Here is a 20,132-nt window from a genome sequence, read left to right as displayed (position 1 = left end):
AGCGGCGGGCCCTGACCTCACAGAGACCCTAGGCTGGGCAATGATGGCCCAAGGGGTCAGGGCTTGGAAGGGGGAGGCACAGCGGGTTTGGGGAAGGACAGGGGCCTATGGGGTCCAGGTGGAGGTGGGGTTCGGGACGAGATAGATGTAGAGGAAGGCACTGCCCTCCAGCCCTTCCTTTACCCTGGCCTGTCCTCCTTCCCCAGGGACAGATGCTCCAGCTGTGGTCAACTGTCTTCACATCCTGGCCCGCTCCCTGGATGCCAGGTACGGGGCACGGCGCCCACTCCCACCCCTGTTCCCCTCGCTTTTCTGAAATCTAGAACCTCAGATTCTAGAACGGGCGCACCCCGGCTTCCCTCCTAGGACGGTGATGAAGTCAGGCCCCGAGATCGTGAAGGCCGGCCTCCGCTCCTTCTTCGAGAGCGCGTCGGAGGACATCGAGAAGATGGTGGAGAACCTGCGCCTCGGCAAGGTGTCCCAGGCGCGCACGCAGGTGAAGGGTGTGGGCCAGAACCTCACCTACACCACCGTGGCCCTGCTGCCCGTCCTCACCACGCTCTTCCAGCACATCGCCCAGCACCAGTTTGGAGACGATGTCATCCGTAAGGACCCCTGGCCCCAAGGGCGGGGGGTCGGGGGCCAATTGGGCCAATGCCAGCTGTCCTCGCGTGCCTAACCGCAGGTGTTTGCGAGTGTGGATTCAGGGCTCGAAGCCAAGTGTGCACTCAGTGAGTTGGAAGTAACAGAATGAGTTAATGAGGATAGGAGTTCAGCTGCTGCTCTAACGGAAAGACCCTAAACCACTGCAGCTTAAGCAAGAAGAACGTATATTTCTTTCTCATGTTACGTCTAGTTATAAGTGACTCATTATAAGTGGCTCATAATGTCAGAAGCCCAGGTGCCCCCCACCTTGCTACCCTGCCATCTCGGAAAGACTGCCTCTATCCGTGGGGTCCAGGATGGCACGTCATTGCATCCTCAGTCTAGCCTGGAGGAGAAGAGAAGCAGCAAAGAGGAGAGCATTGCAGTTCTTCTGAAGGAACGACCCAGAAGCCATCTGCATCACTCCTGCTTACCTCCGTCTCATTGGCTCAATTTAGCATGTGGCCACGTGTCACTGCAAGGGAGGCTGGGAAAGTGGCCTTTATTCTGGGAGGTCGTGTGTCCAGCTAAATATCGGAGGTCTGTTAGTAGGAAGAAGAAAAGAGCAGAAAAACGTTAAGAGCAGGTACTGGGGGATCCCTGGGTGGCGCAGCGGTTTGGCGCCTGTCTTTGGCCCGGGGCGCGATCCTGGAGACCCGGGATCGAGTCCCACGTCGGGCTCCCGGTGCATGGAGCCTGCTTCTCCCTCTGCCTATGTCTCTGCTTCTCTCTCTCTCACTGTGTGCCTATCATAAATAAATAAAATTTAAAAAAAAAAAAATTAAAAAAAAAAAAAAAAAAAAAAAAAAAGAGCAGGTACTGGGAGTCCGTTAGCAGCGTGTACCCTGTTTATGCTACCAAACGGCACGTATGGTGCGAGACCCAGCCCCTGGGGTCTTGGGACACATGGCACACAGGGTGCAACATACCTTTGCTAATGAGACACAGATAAGGTGTTACACCCGGGGTGGTGTCGGGTACTCAGAACAAAGAGGCTTATGAGACGTGGGCTGGACTATGGTGGAGCAGGGGGGAAGGACAGGAGGAGGTGGGAGAGATGCTCAGGAGGCCGAAGGGGTGGGCTGTGGAGGGGAGGCAGGCAGAGTGGGGCCCACGGCCCTGGCCCGGGCCCCGTGGACAGTGGGGCTGCCAGGGGACAGGGGGTGGAAGAAGTAACCAGTTTTGGGGAGATGCTGAGGTCAGTTCGAGACTTGGTGGTTGCGAGGGACCCAGGGAATACCCTGGAAAGTGTCCAGGATGGGCTGGAGGCTCCATGGGCAGTGGGAACTGGCAGAGAGTGGGGCCATGTGTCAGCTCACGGTTTATTTGAAACTAGAACCTCTTGATAAAAGTAAGAAAAGTTGTGCTTGGGTCGGGTACTTCCCCCACCCCTACATTTTATTTAGAAATTCTTATTTATTTTTCTTAAAGATTTTAGTTATTTGAGAGAGAGAGAGAGAAAGAGAGAGAAAAAACAGAGGAAGAGTAGAGGGAGAATCAGACTCCTCACTGACCAGGGAGCCCAACCTGGGGCTCCATCCCAGGACCCTGGGATCATGACCTGAGCCAAAGGCAGACGCTCAATCACTGAACCACCCAGGTGCCCCTATTTAGAACATTTTATTTTATTTATTTTAAAAAAATTAAAAAAAAAAAGATTTTATTTTGGGCAGCCCAGGTGGCTCAGCGGTTTAGCGCCGCCTTGGGCCCAAGGCCTGATCCTGGAGACTCAGGATCAAGTCCCATGTCAGGCTTCTGCATGAAGCTTGCTTCTCCCTCTGCCTGTGTCTCTGCTCCGGTCCCCCCCCCCCCCCCCCCCCGCCGTGTGTGTGTCTCATGGATAAATAATAAAATCTTTTTTAAAAACTTAAAAAAAGATTTTATTTATTTGTTCATAAGAGACACACAGAGAGAGGCAGAGACACAGGCAGAGGGAGAAGCGGGCTCCCCGTGGGGAGCTCAATGCAGGACTGGATCCCAGGACCCCAGGATCATGACCTGAGCCAAAGGCAGACGCTCAATCACTGAGCCACCCCAGTGCCCCTCTTTAGAAAATTTTAATGTATCCAGGAAAGCCAAAGACAGAGAATTGTTAATAATTTGCCCAATATGCTTAGCCTTTCGCTTTCTGGGTGAAAGTGTTTATAAACCATTTTCTCAAACTTTTGAACATGAGTTGCACACACGGTGACACCTCATCCCTAAGTACTGAGTTTGCATCTTCTGGAATGAGCACCTTTTCTCATTTAATTGCAATATCATTATCATTATCACCACGTAGCCTGACTACTTCAATTTCCCCCATTACCCTCAAAATGCCTTTGCTTTTCCTTTTTTTTTTTTTTTTATTATTTATTTATGAGAGTCATAGAGAGAGAGAGAGAGAGAGGCAGAGACATAGGTAGAGGGAGAAGCAGGCTCCATGCACCGGGAGCCCGACGTGGGATTCGATCCCGGGTCTCCAGGATCGCGCCCTGGGCCAAAGGCAGGCGCCAAACCGCTGCGCCACCCAGGGATCCCTTTTTTTTTTTTTTTTTTTTTTTTTTTAAATCAGAATCCAGTCAAGTTTCTCTCATTGCGGGGGCAGTTATGTCCACATAGTCTCTTCAATCTAGAACCTGCCCCTTATCCTCTTTTTGCCTCATGACATTTGTGAAGTTGTTGAGGTTCGTAACCTAGTCTTCCCGCAGCGGGGCGGGTGGAGCACGACAGTGGATGACCTAAAGTTATAGTCAGGATTGGATGTTTGCTTGCATTTTTCCAGAAAGAGTGCCCATCACGTCATTAAAGAGATCCATGACTCCTCTCTCAGGAAGGAACAACTAGCTTTTGTTGAGTGCCTGCTCTGTGCCATGTTCCAGTTGATTTCCAACCATTAACTCTTTTTAAAAAAATATTTTATTTATTCATGAGGGACAGAGAGAGGCAGAGACACAGGCAGAAGGAGAAGCAGGCTCCATGCAGGGAGCCTGACGTGGGACTCTATGACCGGTCTCCAGGACCAGACCCTGGGTTGAAGGTGGCGCTAACCGCTGGGCCACCCGGCCGCCCGCATTAACTCTTTTGATTCTCACAACCACCCCACGAGGAAGATACTATAATTATGCCCATTTTACAGACAGGGAAACTGAGGCCAAGAAAGTGTTAGTACTTGCTCAAATGACAGAGTGGTAAACAGCAGGCCGGCTTAGAGCCCTGCCCTTACCCAGTATCCGGAGACTGGGAGGAGGGCGGGGAGAACTGGGATCGCGGCTGCATCCCCCACCCTCACTCTTCCTCTCTCCCTCAGTGGACGACGTCCAGGTCTCTTGCTACCGAACGCTGTGCAGTATCTACTCCCTGGGAACCACCAAAAACCCTTACGTGGAAAAGTAAGGAGACAGAGCCAGATCTGGGGCTGCGGTGGGTACCGTGGGGGCTCAGGGACAGGGGGGAGCAGGAGACGATGGGGGGAGTTCAAAGTCCACAGACCTGCTTGGCGGCAGCTGCAGTTCACGGAGGCGGCCACGTGAGGGCGCTCAGGGGAAGGCCAGCGAAGGAAGTGGCGGCCTCGGCTCGGAGGCCGGATGGGCACCAGGCCCGCGGGATGCCAGGTTGTGCCTCCCTGGGGGCGGAGCTTGCCCTGGCAGGGGGCGCACAGGAATGGGGGTGGCACGTGGGAGCCACAGCAAGCTCGGGGCACCGGGGAGGGCTCTCCTGGGCTGGGATCACCGGTTGGAGCAAGAGGGCACTTAAGCCCAGGGTCGGGCGCCGGGGTGGCTCAGCGGCTGAGCGTCGGCCTTCGGCTCAGGCGTGATCCCGGGATCGAGTCCCGCATCGGGCTCCCTGCGTGGAGCCTGCCTCTCCCTCTGCCTGCGTCCCTGCCTCTCTCTCTCTCTCTCTCTGTGCCTTTCATGGAGAAAAAAAAAAAAAACAGGGACAAGGCCACACCTGTGCCCTCGGTGGACCGCAGCTCTGCTCCCAAGAGTTCTGGGGAGACGCACTTCCGTGGGGACAGAGGCTGGGACCCAGGACCAGGCAGCAGGCAGGGGCGGTGATGGGAGCTAAGTCGCCCCCTCTTCCAGGCTGCGCCCAGCCCTCGGGGAATGCCTGGCCCGCCTGGCAGCGGCCATGCCCGTGGCCTTCCTGGAGCCCCAGCTGAACGAGTACAACGCCTGCTCGGTGTACACTACCAAGTCTCCCCGGGAGCGGGCCAGTAAGTTGTGCGCGGCGGGGGACTCCAGAGCTTGTGGGGGGCCCTGGGATGGGGTTGTGGACACTGAGGTCTGGGGGTGATGGGTCGGGGTGCCTGACTCCTCCCCGCACCCCAGTCCTGGGGCTCCCCAACAGTGTGGAGGAGATGTGTCCTGACATCCCGGTGCTGGAGCGGCTCATGGCAGACATCGGGGGGCTGGCTGAGTCGGGGGCCCGCTATACAGAGATGCCACACGTCATCGAGATCACGCTGCCCATGCTGTGCAGCTACCTGCCCCGCTGGTGGGAGCGCGGGCCCGAGGCCCCCCCGCCTGCCCTGCCCGCTGGGGCCCCCCCACCCTGCACAGCTGTCACCTCCGACCACCTCAACTCCCTGCTGGGTAACATCCTGCGAATCATCGTCAACAACCTGGGCATTGACGAGGCCTCGTGGATGAAGCGCCTCGCAGGTGGGTCTGGGGGCACCAGGCCCCTGAGGACTGGGCACTAGGGTCCTGGGGCTCGGGCCCTTGATCTGATGATCCGAGGAGGAGATTCCAGGGTCCATGGTTTCGTGGGAGTTGGGGGGAGTCTAGGTTTTCTCAGGGTCAGAAGGCCAGGGGTCATCACAAGGGGTCAGAATCTCAGGCTCATAGGTGGATGGATGGGCCCTGGGGGTCCTCCAGGCTGGATTCTGAATATCTGGAGCCTTGGAGAGGTGAGGAGCTGTGTCAGAGACAGGCTCCTTACACAAAGGGTCAGAGAACCAGGTCAAGCATCAGGGTCCCTGCTATGGAGGGGGCTGTAGGTCAGAGGTCAAGAAATGAGTCTTTAAAGGACTGGGATTCCTGGCTCAGAAGTTCTGTGTCAGGCGTTGGCTCAAGATAGAGATTGGGGGCCGGGGCCAGACGTCAGGGCCAGAGGTCAGAGGCTGGAGTAAGAAACCAGGGGTCACAGAATGAGGTAGGGGTCTAGGTATGGGCTAGGTCAGAGGTTAAAGACTAGGGTGAGAGGTCATGGGCTAGGGTAGGTATTAGGTTATGATTCAGTTGTTGGGGTCAGAGGTCAGGGGCGGCTCTGAGGCCGACATCACAGGTTCAGCTCAAGGGATATGGTTGGGCCCAAGGCTCAGGGGCTGGATCAGAGGTCAGGGCCTGAGATTAGGAATGGGATCAGAGGTAGAAGCTGAGGTCAGAAGGCAGGGTCAGGCTGGGGTCAGTGATCACTGCTGGGTCACAGGTCCAGGTCAGGCAGAACGGAGGTCAGGAGTGGGATCAAGGGTCACAGGTCAGAGGCCAGCTAGCAGCAAGTCCCCGGCCACCCGTTGTGCCCCTGCAGTGTTCGCCCAGCCCATTGTGAGCCGGGCCCGGCCTGAGCTCCTGCACTCACACTTCATCCCCACCATCGGGCGGCTGCGCAAGCGGGCGGGGAAGGTGGTGGCCGAGGAAGAGCAGCTGCGTCTGGAGGCCAAGGCCGAAGCAGAGGAGGGCGAGCTCCTGGTGCGGGACGAGTTCTCGGTGCTCTGCCGGGACCTGTACGCCCTCTACCCACTGCTCATCCGCTACGTGGACAACAACAGGTCAGCATGTCCCCAGGCGTCCCCATCTGCAGTCAGCCTGACCTCCCGATTCCCTGAACACCACCTGGCCCCCCCACCTTTTGAGTTACTATTAACTTTTTTGACCTCTCACCTGATCTCACCCAACCTTCTGACCACATCCCCTACTGACCACTGCTTCTGGCCCCACAAAACCCAGCCCGCTGGTGTCTGCCCCTCTCTGCTCCTTTATATCTCCTTAGTCGAAGCCAGTGTGAGGCTACCGTGTTGGCTATAAGGAGCCCCGCTTTCCCCTCCAGCACTGTCTCCAGGCTCGGGTGGATGGGGGGTCTGATCTTCGCGGTGAAGCCCAAAGGTCAGGCCTTCTTCCATCACCAAGAGGTCTGGCCAGCCTGCTTCTCCTCAGAAACGGGTCTTTAATAAAAGCCGGAGGAGCTATCAGCCAACTGTTAACACCCCCCTTAAATCAGAAGCACCATTTAGAGAATTATTAACTCCTAGGGGCAGCCTAATCCAGGGATCATGAATAAATTTCAACTCCAGGTTCCATCCTGGTTGAAAGATTTTCTTTTTAATTTATTTTTTTAAAAGATTTTATTTATTTATTCATGAGAGACACACACACACAGAGAGGCAGAGACACAGGCAGAGGGAGGAACAGGCTCCACGTCCAGGCCTGACGTAGGACTCAATCCCGGGTCTCCAGGATCAGGCCCTGGGCTGAAGGCGGCGCTAACCACTGAGCAACCCGGGCTGCCCGGTTGAAAGGTTTTAAGGTTGCATCAATCAGGGCTGTGTAAGAAAGGGGGCTCGGATTGGTAGCTATGTCTGTCGGAGCAGACATGGGAAGCCGTGGTACGAGTGCTGCGGACATCCGGGCCCACCCGTCCTCCACCCACCCGAACTGACCCCTTCACCCAACCAGCCTGCCCTGTCCCAGTCACAGTCCCTGCAACTGTCATAGTGCCCCCTCTCCCTCCTCTTGCCGCCCACCCACCCGGGCCCACCCATCCTGTGCTGATGAGCGGGTATTGCCATAGGGCAGGTTCCCAGGAGTCAGAGCCCTGGGTCAAAGAGTTGGGGTCAAGTAAACTGGGGTGCCTTCACACAGTGGAATACTACATGGCGACAAAAATGAGCCAACCCTGGCAACACACAGCAACATGGGTGAATCTTGAAAGAAGGCCGGAAAATTAAAAATGGAATACAGGGCAGCCCCGGTGGCGCAGCGGTTTAGCGCCGCCTGCAGCCCGGGGTGTGATCCTGGGGACCCGGGATCGAGTCCCATGTTGGGCTCCCTGCATGGAGCCTGCTTCTCCCTCTGACTGTGTCTCTGCCTCTCTCTTGCTCTCTCTGAATGAGTAAATAAATAAATCTTTTAAATGGAATACATATTCCACCATCTATTTCTGTAACATTCGAGAACAGATAAAAATAACGCACGTACAGGATGAGGGTCACCTGAGAGAGAATTATTAACTCCTAGGGGCAGCCTAATCCAGGGATCGTGAATAAATTTCAACTCCAGGTTCCATCCTGGTTGAAAGATTTTCTTTTTAATTTATTTTTTTAAAAGATTTTATTTATTTATTCATGAGAGACACACACACAGAGAGAGGCAGAGACACAGGCAGAGGGAGGAACAGGCTCCACGTCCAGGCCTGACGTGGGACTCAATCCCGGGTCTCCAGGATCAGGCCCTGGGCTGAAGGCGGCGCTAAACCACTGAGCCACCCGGGCTGCCCGGTTGAAAGGTTTTAAGGTTGCATCAATCAGGGCTGTGTAAGAAAGGGGGCTCGGATTGGTAGCTATGTCTGTCGGAGCAGACATGGGAAGCCGTGGTACGAGTGCTGCGGACATCCGGGCCCACCCGTCCTCCACCCACCCGAACTGACCCCTTCACCCAACCAGCCTGCCCTGTCCCAGTCACAGTCCCTGCAACTGTCATAGTGCCCCCTCTCCCTCCTCTTGCCGCCCACCCACCCGGGCCCACCCATCCTGTGCTGATGAGCGGGTATTGCCATAGGGCAGGTTCCCAGGAGTCAGAGCCCTGGGTCAAAGAGTTGGGGTCAAGTAAACTGGGGTGCCTTCACACAGTGGAATACTACATGGCGACAAAAATGAGCCAACCCTGGCAACACACAGCAACATGGGTGAATCTTGAAAGAAGGCCGGAAAATTAAAAATGGAATACAGGGCAGCCCCGGTGGCGCAGCGGTTTAGCGCCGCCTGCAGCCCGGGGTGTGATCCTGGGGACCCGGGATCGAGTCCCATGTTGGGCTCCCTGCATGGAGCCTGCTTCTCCCTCTGACTGTGTCTCTGCCTCTCTCTTGCTCTCTCTGAATGAGTAAATAAATAAATCTTTTAAATGGAATACATATTCCACCATCTATTTCTGTAACATTCGAGAACAGATAAAAATAACGCACGTACAGGATGAGGGTCACCTGAGAGGAGGGAAAGAAGAATGGCTGGGAGGGGCGGCAAAGATACCTCTGGGTTCTAGAAGTGTTCTATTTCTTTCTTTTTTTTAATCTTTTTTTTTTTTTTAAAGATTGTATATATTTATTCATGAGAGACACAGAGAGAGAGAGAGAGAGAGGTAGAGACACAGGCAGAGAGAAGCAGGCTCCAGGCAGGGAGCCCGATGTGGGACTCGATCCCGAGTCTCCAGGATCACACCCTGGGCCGAAGGCAGGCGTCAAACCGCTGAGTCACCCAGGGATCTCCGAAGTGTTCTATTTCTTGACTTGGGTGGCGGTTGCACAAGTGTGTGCATTTTGTGCTTGTTCGCCAAGTTGACACTTTGTTACCCTTCAAGGAAAAGGGTAGAGATAGAAAAAAGGATCCCTTATTTTATATTTATGATAGTCACACACACACACACACACACACAGAGAGAGAGAGAGAGAGAGAGAGAGAGAGAGAGAGAGGCAGAGGGAGAAGCAGGCTCCATGCGCCGGGGAGCCCGACGTGGGATTCGATCCCGGGTCTCCAGGATCACGCCCTGGGCCAAAGGCAGGCGCCAAACCGCTGCGCCACCCAGGGATCCCCGGATCCCTTATTTTAAAGGAATGGTTAAGATTTTCAGATCACCTGAATGGCCAGATTGTCCCAGAAAACTCCCCCCGCCCCGACTGGGCGGTCCCCTCCTCTGGGAGCTCCCTGTGCGGGTCCCTGCCCCCAGGGCTCACCGGCCCCCTCCGTGCCCACCCAGGGCGCACTGGCTGACGGAGCCCAATCCCAGCGCCGAGGAGCTGTTCAGGATGGTGGGCGAGATCTTCATCTACTGGTCCAAGTCCCACGTGAGTTCCTGTCCACTCCGCCCCTCCTTGCTGTGACCCTCGCCACCCGGTCTGATCCCGACACTGCCTCCCCCACCAGAACTTTAAGCGAGAGGAGCAGAACTTCGTGGTCCAGAATGAGATCAACAACATGTCATTTCTGACTGCCTGACAACAAGAGCAAAATGGCCAAGGTGGGTGCTTTGCTCTGAGAGGACTTGGCGGGGAGGGGGGAGCACCCTCCAGGACTTCCTACCTGACCCCTTCACCCAACCAGCCTGCCCTGTCCCAGTCACATTCCCTGCAGCTGTCATAATGCCCCTTCTCCCTCCTCCTGCCTCCCCATCTCCCTCCTCCTCCTTTTCCTTCCATTTCCCCCTTCTGCCTCCATCTCCTCCGTCCTCCCCATATACCTTCTTGTCCCCATCACCCTCTTTCCAGGTCCCTCCTCTCTCCTCGTTCCTCCCCATCTCCTTCCTCTCCCTCCTCCCCATCTCCTTCCTCTTCCTCCTCCCCATCTCCTTCCTCCCCATCTCCTTCCTCTCCCTCCTCTGCATCTCCTCCTCCTCTCCCTCCTCCCCATCTTCCTCTTCCCTGAGATCTCCTCCTCATTTCCCTCTTTTCCCTCCTTTCCCCTCCTCCATTTCCCTCTTCCACCCCGATGTCCTCCTCTACCCATATCTTTCCTCGTATCCCCACAGCTCCTCTCCCCTTATGCTTCTCAGAACTGCCCTCTTCAGGGTCCTAAAGAACAACTCCCCCACCCCTCCCTGTCCTGAGTCGGGGTCTGGAGTGCCCAGCTAGGGGATGTGTGTCAGGCTGGGGCAAGGGAGCTGGGGTAGGACCCACTTGGAGTCGGGCCTGGGGTTCTCTGAGGGACGAGGGTAACCCTTCTTGTCTCTGTCTGCAACCTGATGAAGCAGGCGGGAGATGTACAGGTCAGCCCCACGTCTGGGACCTCCGCATGCCTCTTGGCTTAATACCCTGTCCTCCCCCTCAGCCCAGCTTCTGCGTCCCCTCCGGAACACCCTGCCCCCATTCCCCAACCCCCATCCTTGGCTCCCAGCCCCCAGCCTATTTCTCTCCCTGATCCCTGCCCTCAACCATCCATGCCCTCCCAACACTCAGCTTTTGGCAATTTACCTTTTTTTTTTTTTTTTTTAACTTTTGTTTAAAAAAAAAAAAAAAAAAAAACAACCATCCCTGAGCTTTCCTCAAAGCATCAAAGCGTTGTGGTCTGAGGTCATAGGGAATGGGGATGGGGTGGGAAAGGCACGCGCATGGTTGGGTTTAAGGCTTGGGCTCTGGAACCAGATAGACTTGGGTTCGGATCCTGACTCTTGGCAGTTGGCTGCGCGATCTTAGTCAGGCGTCTTATTTTTTTGAGCCTCGGACGGCAGCTGGGTGGCGGCCCCAGGCCCTGAGGCCCCGCGAGGACCCAGTGGGATGCTGCATGTGTGGCCTCGGCGGTGTCTGGCACATACGTGGGCCATGCTCCACGCCCTGAGCTGGAGTGGATGTGGCTCTGGCCAAAGCTTGTCACTGGGGCTTCTCTTTGGCATGACTGGGGTGGCCTTGGCCATGGGTCTGCACCCAAGGCTCCAGAACACGGCTGTGGGGCTCTGTGCCCCGTGTTTCTGCTTCCGGATCTTTCTGGATCTCTCTTCCATCCTCTGTCTTCCTGTCTCCTCATCTGTCTCAATCTCTCGGTGTCTCTCTTTTTCTTCCAACTTCTTTTGTGTCTTGAGACTCTTTATGGCTCTGCATCTTTATTTCATTCTTGGGAACTCACTCTTGGGATGTAAAGTATAGGGTTGTGCATAGTGTAGGGGAAGGGAGGTGTTGGACTAAAGTCATTAGGGGTTCCAGGGAGAAGACTACCAGAGAAAAGCCTGGAATTTGGGGAAATCTGGGAGGGTTTGGGGTAGAGGTTGGGAATTTGAGATAGAGGCTGGGTTCTGGGAGGATCTAGGGTGAGGGCCAGGGGCCTGAGGTCAGATCAGCAAGGTCCAGGGTGGAAACTGATGCAGGCTCTGAGATCGGGAAGGGATGCCTGGCACCCAGGTGTTGGGCTGGAGTGTGGACAACAGCGGAGGTTGGGGCTGGGTCCTGGGGCTGGGTTGGGAGTTGGGCTGGTGCTGAGCCCCCTGTCCCCACAGTCAGGTGGGTCGGACCAGGAACGCAGCAAGAAGAAGCGCCGAGGGGACCGGTACTCTGTGCAGACATCCCTGATTGTGGCCACGCTCAAGAAGATGCTTCCCATTGGCCTGAACATGTGTGCACCCACGGACCAGGAACTCATCACGCAGGCCAAGAACCGCTATGCCCTGGTGCCTGCACAGCCCCCATTGTGGGAACCAGCACCCACCAGCCCCTGAGACCCTCCTGAACCCCCAGGACCCCACTGGCAGCCCTCTCTTAGGACCCTAATGAATCTTTCTCCAGGACCCTGAGGACTCCAGGGGACCCTAGGATGTCCTGAGCACTCCCCACCCCAGGATTCTGAGGACTGCCCTCAGGATACTCCCAGAACCCTGGGACCTAAGGACTCTAACTGGAACCCAACTGAAACCCAGGAATACCATTAAGATCCCTGGGACCCGCGGACCATATTGAGCCTTCAAGGACCCTACTGAACACCGCCCCTCTCCCTCAGGACCATGCCTAACTTATTAGGACCCTGAGGGCCCCGCCAAGACACCATGTCCCTCCCAAGACTCCTCTGAGTCCTCCACCAGGACCTCCTCAAAATCCTTGGGACCCATCAAGTCCCCCATGATCCCACTGGCTCTCCCCTGAACCCTGGAGGTCCCCTGAGCCCTCCAACTCACCACCTCTTTCCCCCAGGGCCCTGCTGGCCCCACCCTCCTGACTGTTAAGACCCAACAGAGGCCCCAAAGACTCTCAGGGTGCCAGTGAGTGCTCTGTGATCCTATGTAGCCCCCCAGGATCCTAATGGTCCCTTTCCCAGAACAACACCCAAGCCTCTGATGCATCAAGATTCCTAAGACCAACTGATCCCACCACCCCCAACCCTCTTAAGTCCCCTGAGACTCCACTCCAAGGAGGCCTCCCAGGATCCCACTTACCTTTTTTTTTTTTTTTTTAGATTTTATTTATTTATTTATGAGAGACACAGAGAGAATGAGAGGCAGAGACACAGGCAGAGGGAGAAGCAGGCTCCATGCAAGGAGCCTGACATGGGACTCGATCCCAGGTTTCCAGGATCATGCCCTGGGCCGAAGGTGGTGCTAAACCACTGAGCCACCCGGGCTGCCCCCACTTACCTTTTAAGGGATAAAAATCCCCATCCTTGTCAGCCATAGATCCCCATAGAGGGATCCTAAGAATCCCTCCCCACCCAGGACCTGCTAAGCTCCTTGACAACCTATTAACTCTTCTGGGGCCTTGACGACCACTGGTTCCCCCTGGTATCACAAACACTCCCTTTCCTGGAACCCTAAAGACACTTTCCCTCAAAACCCCAAGCTCCTCCCAGGACCTGTTGAGTCTTGCCAAGAACCCAAAGAGCCCTCCAGGCCCCCTCTGACCCCTCAGCTTGGTTTTTGAGGGTCCCAGTCTCCTGGGACTCTTCTAAGAAATCTCCCCTACTGATCTCCTTTGGCCTCCATAGAAATCCCACCAGTGACTTGAGCTGCCCAATCCCTCATGACCTGTTGATCTGGCCTCTCCCTTATAACCCCCTCACCTCCTCTGATCTTCAAAAACTCCCTGCCCCTAGCCCTTTTTCTCCTCTGACTCCAATCACCCATCGGTGGCCTTACTTGACCTTCGAGAATATTCTCTCATCATCCCCTACCTCTTCTCACACCCCAAGGCCCCTCTAATCCTCACTGTCCCTTCAGGGTGTGACTGTGGCCTCCAGAACTCCCTTCTGACCATTCCTGGCCTTTGGAACCTTTCTGTTTCTCCCAGAATCCACCCCACGCCGCCCTCCGCCAGCTGCTGGGGTGATAGCCTGGAAGGGAAAGGGGTGAGGGTTAAGGAGGACGCTGGGACATCACAGTGACCCAGCCTGGCCATGTCTCCCCAGAAAGACACAGACGAAGAGGTCCGGGAATATCTGCAAAACAACCTTCACCTTCAGGGAAAGGTAACTTCCTTAACCGGCAAACGGAAGGGGCATGTTAGGACCAGAGCGACAATGCCAGCCAAGGGCACTTACTGTGTACCAGGCATCCTGAGGGACCTTAACTTGTGCTCACCCACTGAATCGTCACAGCACCGAAAGGGGGGCGGGGGGCAGCCACAGAAGCCCACCCGCGGCAGAGGGGCCCTCAGACGAGCCCGGCTGGGGAGCGGGGAACCGGTCGGAGAGGGGCCCTCACGTCTGCCACCTGTCCTTCCTCCCTCAGGTCGAAGGCTCCCCTTCTTTGCGCTGGCAGATGGCCTTGTACCGGGGCCTCCCGGGCCGCGAGGAGGACGCCGACGACCCCGAGAAAATCGTGCGCAGAGTCCAGGAAGTGTCCGCGGTGCTCTACCACCTGGAGCAGGTGGCTGGGGCTGCAGGGGTCTGACCGGGAGCCCGCGAAGCTTGGGTCTCGGGGCGGGCAAGGGGCGGGGCAGGGGCGGGCCTTGAGGCTGTGGGCGGGGCCTGAGCTGAACCGCAGGCCTCTGGGCGGGGCAGGGGGCGGGCCTTGAGGCTGTGGGCGGGGCCTGAGCTGAACCGCAGGCCTCTGGGCGGGGCAGGGGGCGGGCCTGAGGCTGAACCGCAGGCCTCTGGGCGGGGCAGGGGGCGGGCCTTAAGGCTGTGGGCGGGGCCTGAGCTGAACCGCAGGCCTCTGGGCGGGGCAGGGGCCGGGCCTTGAGGCTGTGGGCGGGGTCTGCGGGTGAACCTTCGGTGGCCTGGGTGGAGCCTGGAATTGAACTGGAGGCTTGGAATGGAAACTTGGATCTGGGGCAGGACCTGGTGCTTAAATCTTGGACCTAGGGGTGTGGCCAGGACAGAATTGAGGGGTCTAGGGTGGGGCCTGGTGAAGACACCTTGACTCTGGCCAGGGCCTTGGGTGGGTCTTGGGATTGGGGGTGGGGGCGGGCCTGGATTATGACCCTGGACCCGTGGACGCGGCCTAGAAGAGACAGTTTGGTCTGGAAGGAAAGCCCAGGTCAGAACGTTGACTCTGTTGGCGCAGAGTCTGGATGTAGACCGACAGTTTCGCCCCGGGACTGGGAGTGGGAATCAGGTCAGGGGCAGGGTTTGGGGACATGACAGATTGCCCCCTCCCCCAGATCGAGCACCCTTACAAATCCAAGAAAGCCGTGTGGCACAAGCTCTTGTCCAAGCAGCGCCGGAGGGCGGTCGTGGCCTGCTTCCGCATGACCCCCCTGTACAACCTGCCCACGTGAGCCCCCCCGGGGAACAGGGAGGCTTGAGGGCCGGTGGAGAAGGGGCGGCTGAGGAAGGGGAGGAGGGCGTGCCAACACGACGGGGTCTGGGGGATGGCTGGGGAAGGTAGAGGTGTGGGAGCACGGGGAGGCCTGGAGCGGGAAAGCTCTCGGTGACGCCACGCACCGCTCCCCCGCAGGCACCGGGCGTGTAACATGTTCCTGGAGAGCTATAAGGCCGCGTGGATCCTGACTGAAGACCACAGTTTTGAAGATCGCATGATAGATGACCTTTCAGTGAGCTGGGGCCTGGTCTGCGAGTGTAGGGGGCGGGGCTGGATAGGGGTGGGGAGTTGGGCGGGCTGCCTTGGCTGCTGGTTGCACTTCCAGGGGTCACCTTTCACATTGAGGGGTAAGGGGAGGTGCAACATGTGAGGGCTGATGAAAAAAAATCTAGCCCATCAGGGCTATGGGCGAGGGGACTCTAGAAATCCCTTTCCAAAGCCCCACACCTCCCCCAGAAAGCTGGGGAGCAGGAAGAGGAGGAGGAAGAAGTGGAGGAGAAGAAGCCAGACCCCCTGCACCAGCTGGTCCTGCACTTCAGCCGCACGGCTCTAACTGAAAAGAGGTAAGGACCCTTCCTATGTCCTGGGGAAGGAATCTGCATCCTCCCAGCCCCACAGCTGATCCTTCAGTGTCACTTTCCCCAAACAGGCAAGGCCACCGGGGATGATTTTGCAGGCTGAGCACTCGGCAAGGCTCGCTCTTCTGTAGGGTTCGCATCATAGGCAATATTGATTGAAGCTATTCTGGATGAAAGGGTCTTGCTTGAACAAATCAGTAGACCACGAGAAAAAACTCAACATGTTATAACAAATTTCCAATAGATGGAAGAAAGGAGGGGGCTTTTCTGAATGTAATCAAAGGTTTCCTGTAGGCTAATAACAGGCTTGGGAATGAATAGAAAGAAGGATACTGCTGGGAAGGATAACAGGCAACATTTATCAAGTGCTTATTCTGTGTCCGGCACCGTGCTAGGCACTGGACATATCTGTTCTCTCACTTAATCTTCTTCACACTACGAGATAGATACTAATATCAACTCCTTTTTGTGGATGAGGATATGGAAGCCTAGGGACTTATGATCCTCACACATGTGTCAGGAGATAGAAAGTCCAGGGCACAGTGACGGACGGGGCCCCCGGGCTCACTCGGGCTTTCTGCCCTGACATTCTGAGCTTTTGTCTTGTGGTCCTAAGATGGACTGTGGAACTTCCAGACAGGACCACAGGCCGGGCAGAAAGAAGGAGAAAGACTTTTTTCACCCCCCTATCTAATCAAGATCAAGATCTTTTTTATCCAAGAAGGGCAACTCTCCTTGCCAGGCCTCTGCACAGAGCTCATTGGCTAGAATCCTGACATCTGGCCACCATGAACTACAAGGGAGACTGGGATGCAGTGTCCTGTTTTCTATCCTTTGGAAATCAAGGACTCTGGTGTTAGATTATGCAGGGTTTTTTTTTAAGATTTATTTATTTATTCATGAGAGACACACACACACACACACACACACACACAGAGGGAGAGAGAGAGGCAGAGACACAGGCAGAGGGAGAAGTAGCCTCCTGCATGGAGCCTGATGTGGGACTCGATCCTGGAATCATGCCCTGAGCCAAAGGCAGACACTCAACTGCTGAGCCACCCAGGCGTCCCAGATTATGCAGGTTCCAATCACAGTACAAGCTGTGTGGCTTGGCCAAGAAGATCTCTGTGCTTCAGTTTACTTATCTGTAAAATGAGGCTAACTATCTAATCTACCTATGTGATCCTATTAAGGATTACAAATCCTTAATTTGTTAAGACATATAAAGCACTTACAATAGTGACTATCTTAGTCTAATCTATTATTACTTAGACTAATCTATTACTTAGGTTACTATTATTACTAATTAGACTAATCTATTACTTAGATTACTATTATTACTAATCTATTACTTACTATTACTATTATTACTTAGACTAATCTATTACTTAGACTAATCTAATCTATTATTACTTAGACTAATCTTAGACTAATCTATTATTACACTTACACTTAATTTGTTAAGACATATAAAGCACTTACAATAGTGACTAACTAATCTACCTATGTGATCCTATTAAGGATTACAAATCCTTAATTTGTTAAGACATATAAAGCACTTACAATAGTGACTAATCAACAGTAGGCATTGGCCACTACTTCTGTTATTATCATTATCATTATCATTATTGCTACTAAGGACACCCAAGAAAGTGGTTGATCAAAGGTGTCAAATGAGCCAACACGTGACAAGATGGCCCTGGAAGCTCCAGGCGTCCATCACACTATTTTAGCAACCCCCGTGGAAAGGAAGCACCTCTACCAATAGCTCCAGCAAAACTCCCAGAATGAATTCCAGGGGACCAGCATGAAGCCCATGACCATCTCGTACCTATTGCTGTGGCCAAGCAGATTGAAAGTAGTGATTGGCTCAGCCTCTATCACCCGCCCACTCTGGCAGTGGACAGTCTACCCCACCTGAACCACACAGCCTGAGCGTGGGGAGGGGTGGCTCTCCAAAGGAATACCGGAAGCGGTTATAGGATGGGGGTCCTCTCCCCTGGGCCCTGACTATCTCCCCCCTTATTTCTTCAGCAAACTGGACGAGGATTACCTGTATATGGCGTATGCTGATATCATGGCAAAGGTGAGACCCTGCCCCCATCCAGGGCAGGTTCTCTTCTTCCCAGCAATGCCTGGCCACTGCAAGGGCTGGGGGTGGACTGGGGTATCTCCTCTGTGCACTGACCTCATCCCTAACTGATGTCGCATCCCCAGAGCTGCCACCTGGAGGAAGGAGGGGAAAATGGTGAAGCCCAAGAGGAGGAAGTTGAGGTTTCCTTTGAGGTAGGTGGGGTCAGGAGGTCCCTGAGGAATGGGATTAGGGACCCTGGCTTCCATCTTGCCCTATTTATTCATTGTGTGTCCACAGAGTAGTGCTCTGGGCCCAGTCCTGTGCTGGGTGATGCTGGGGACACAGCAGTGGCTGTCAGTCTATTGGGGAGACAGATACACCAGCCAGACAACAGCAGAGTATTCACGATGGTGATAAGGAGAGCCCAGACAAAGTGGGCAGGGCAGGATGGGGGGGAGGCATGGGCAGAGGGGTCAGGGCTGGGGAACACAGAGCAGCTCAGGGGGACATGAGGGGGGAGTTCAGGGGGCTCTAGAAGCCCAAGCAAGGTCCCTCCCCCCCTGGGGAGGGGGAAGGGTGTCAGGGGGATTTCTCGGAGGAGGGGATGTCTGAGCAGGAGGATAGACGGAGTGTGCTGGATGAAGAAAAGGAGAAAGGTGTTCCAGGTTGGGGGGGCGGGGGGACAACGTATGCAAAGGCCAGGCAGTGAGAAAGAGCTGGTAAGCCATAGTTAACCCATCCATTCCTGGTTAACAGTAATACCTGCCCTTCTTTATCCATCCATCAAATGACACAATCTCACAGTGGACCCAGTAGCTACAGTATTTGATGAGTAGTAATGATGAACATAAGCAATATTTCAAGATGGCTGCAAAAATAATGTGATATGGAAACATCTGTGGTTCTAACTGGTGACCCACCACGGGTTCTGCTAATATTGCTATGATTTATGTCCTCGTCCACGATGGAAGGAAATGCTACGTTGCAGTCGGAGGGCGATAAACATAAACATGTTATTCCCCCCCCCACCTAAGTTCACAGACCTCTGACCTCCTAGATTTTATCTTCTGACCCCTTGGAGGTCCATGGGCCCAGGTTAAGATTGCTCCATGCCTGGCCCTGCACTGAGCACAAGAGACAAACCATGGACTTCAGTGCCAGGGAATAGAGGGAGCCCACAATTAAAGGAATGAGCCAGTGGGCGTGGTTGGGGAGGGGAAGGGAGGGGAGAGATGAGGAGGGGTGAGGGATGAGGCTGTGAGGGGAAAAGGCCGGGCTGGTGAGCCAGGACTCACTGGGCCCTGCGGGCCTGGCTCTGCTGCAGGAGAAAGAGATGGAGAAGCAGAGGCTCCTGTACCAGCAGTCACGGCTGCACAACCGAGGAGCCGCGGAGATGGTGCTCCAGATGATCAGTGCCTGCAAAGGTGCCTTCACACAGGCACTCCTCCCGAGCACACGCGCCCTGTCCCCACTGCCCCTAGGCCACCATCTCCTGTGGACCTCGTGGCGCACGCTCCCACCCTGCACACCTGTGCTTCTCACGCTAGCCCTCGCACGTTCCACTTGCCTTGCAATTTCCCACTCTTCCTTCCCCCTGGTGCTACGTCACTCCCTTCTCCCCACACCCTGGGGCCGCTGTCTTCTGGGGGGTGGAAAACACAGCCCCCAAACTGAGGGGGCCATCTTTTGCCCCCCACCCCTCCAGGAGAGACGGGCGCCATGGTGTCCTCCACCCTGAAGCTGGGCATCTCCATCCTCAATGGAGGCAATGCAGATGTGCAACAGGTGACAGATGGGACTTGGGAGTTGGGCTAAGAGGGGTGGGAGGCTCCCATGTGACTCCCAGTTCCCCCTCCCCTCCCGCCCCCTCTGTAGAAAATGCTGGATTATCTGAAGGACAAGAAGGAAGTGGGCTTCTTCCAGAGTATCCAGGCGCTGATGCAAACGTGCAGGTGGGTCTAGTGGACATGTCACAGTTAAGCCACTTGGTGTGGCTGTGGCCTCGTCCCCGTACGACTTCCAGGAACAGAGACCTCCTCAAACGAGCTCAAGAGCTCAAATACCGGGGAGGTGATTATAACAATAATAAGGGGCTTTAAAAATGGGCAGCTGGACCCAGAAGGTGGTAGAGAATTCAAGGGGCTCTCAGGCAGCAGGGAACTGGGGCTCTGATGACCCGGCTCATGTGACCACTACCGTCCGCCTTTCTTCTCTTCTGCCAACAGACTTTCTCTCCCCCTCTGGCTTTTGCTGATCGAGGGTTTCTGTTTCCTCCTGATTCCAGCTTGTGCATATTTCATCCCAGCCCCATGTCACTTGACAGCTGCCACCACGTGGCTTCTCCCAATTCTGTTTCCACTTCCTCTTGATTTCAGCTCATGCATGGTTTACTGTGGCGCTCTTCCTGAT

General features: G+C 55.3%; 1 protein-coding gene across 1 annotated transcript in view; it reads left to right on the top strand.

The window, feature by feature from the left end:
- The window catches only part of RYR1 (ryanodine receptor 1), a 119,214-nt gene that overhangs the window by 58,257 nt on the left and 40,825 nt on the right, over positions 1 to 20,132 (top strand). Inside the window, 20 exon segments of the mRNA XM_041742343.1 lie at positions 207 to 267; positions 367 to 605; positions 3,935 to 4,016; positions 4,710 to 4,840; positions 4,956 to 5,288; positions 6,157 to 6,397; positions 9,594 to 9,681; positions 9,761 to 9,829; positions 9,831 to 9,854; positions 11,820 to 11,990; positions 13,715 to 13,774; positions 14,037 to 14,174; positions 14,911 to 15,023; positions 15,207 to 15,303; positions 15,528 to 15,634; positions 17,684 to 17,735; positions 17,867 to 17,935; positions 19,048 to 19,147; positions 19,429 to 19,508; positions 19,599 to 19,675. Of these exon segments, the coding sequence (XP_041598277.1) occupies positions 207 to 267; positions 367 to 605; positions 3,935 to 4,016; positions 4,710 to 4,840; positions 4,956 to 5,288; positions 6,157 to 6,397; positions 9,594 to 9,681; positions 9,761 to 9,829; positions 9,831 to 9,854; positions 11,820 to 11,990; positions 13,715 to 13,774; positions 14,037 to 14,174; positions 14,911 to 15,023; positions 15,207 to 15,303; positions 15,528 to 15,634; positions 17,684 to 17,735; positions 17,867 to 17,935; positions 19,048 to 19,147; positions 19,429 to 19,508; positions 19,599 to 19,675 (2,332 nt within the window).

Source organism: Vulpes lagopus, chromosome 2 (assembly GCF_018345385.1).
Source record: "Vulpes lagopus strain Blue_001 chromosome 2, ASM1834538v1, whole genome shotgun sequence".
Taxonomy (NCBI): Eukaryota; Metazoa; Chordata; class Mammalia; order Carnivora; family Canidae; genus Vulpes; species Vulpes lagopus.
This window is presented reverse-complemented; position numbering and strand designations above follow the sequence as displayed.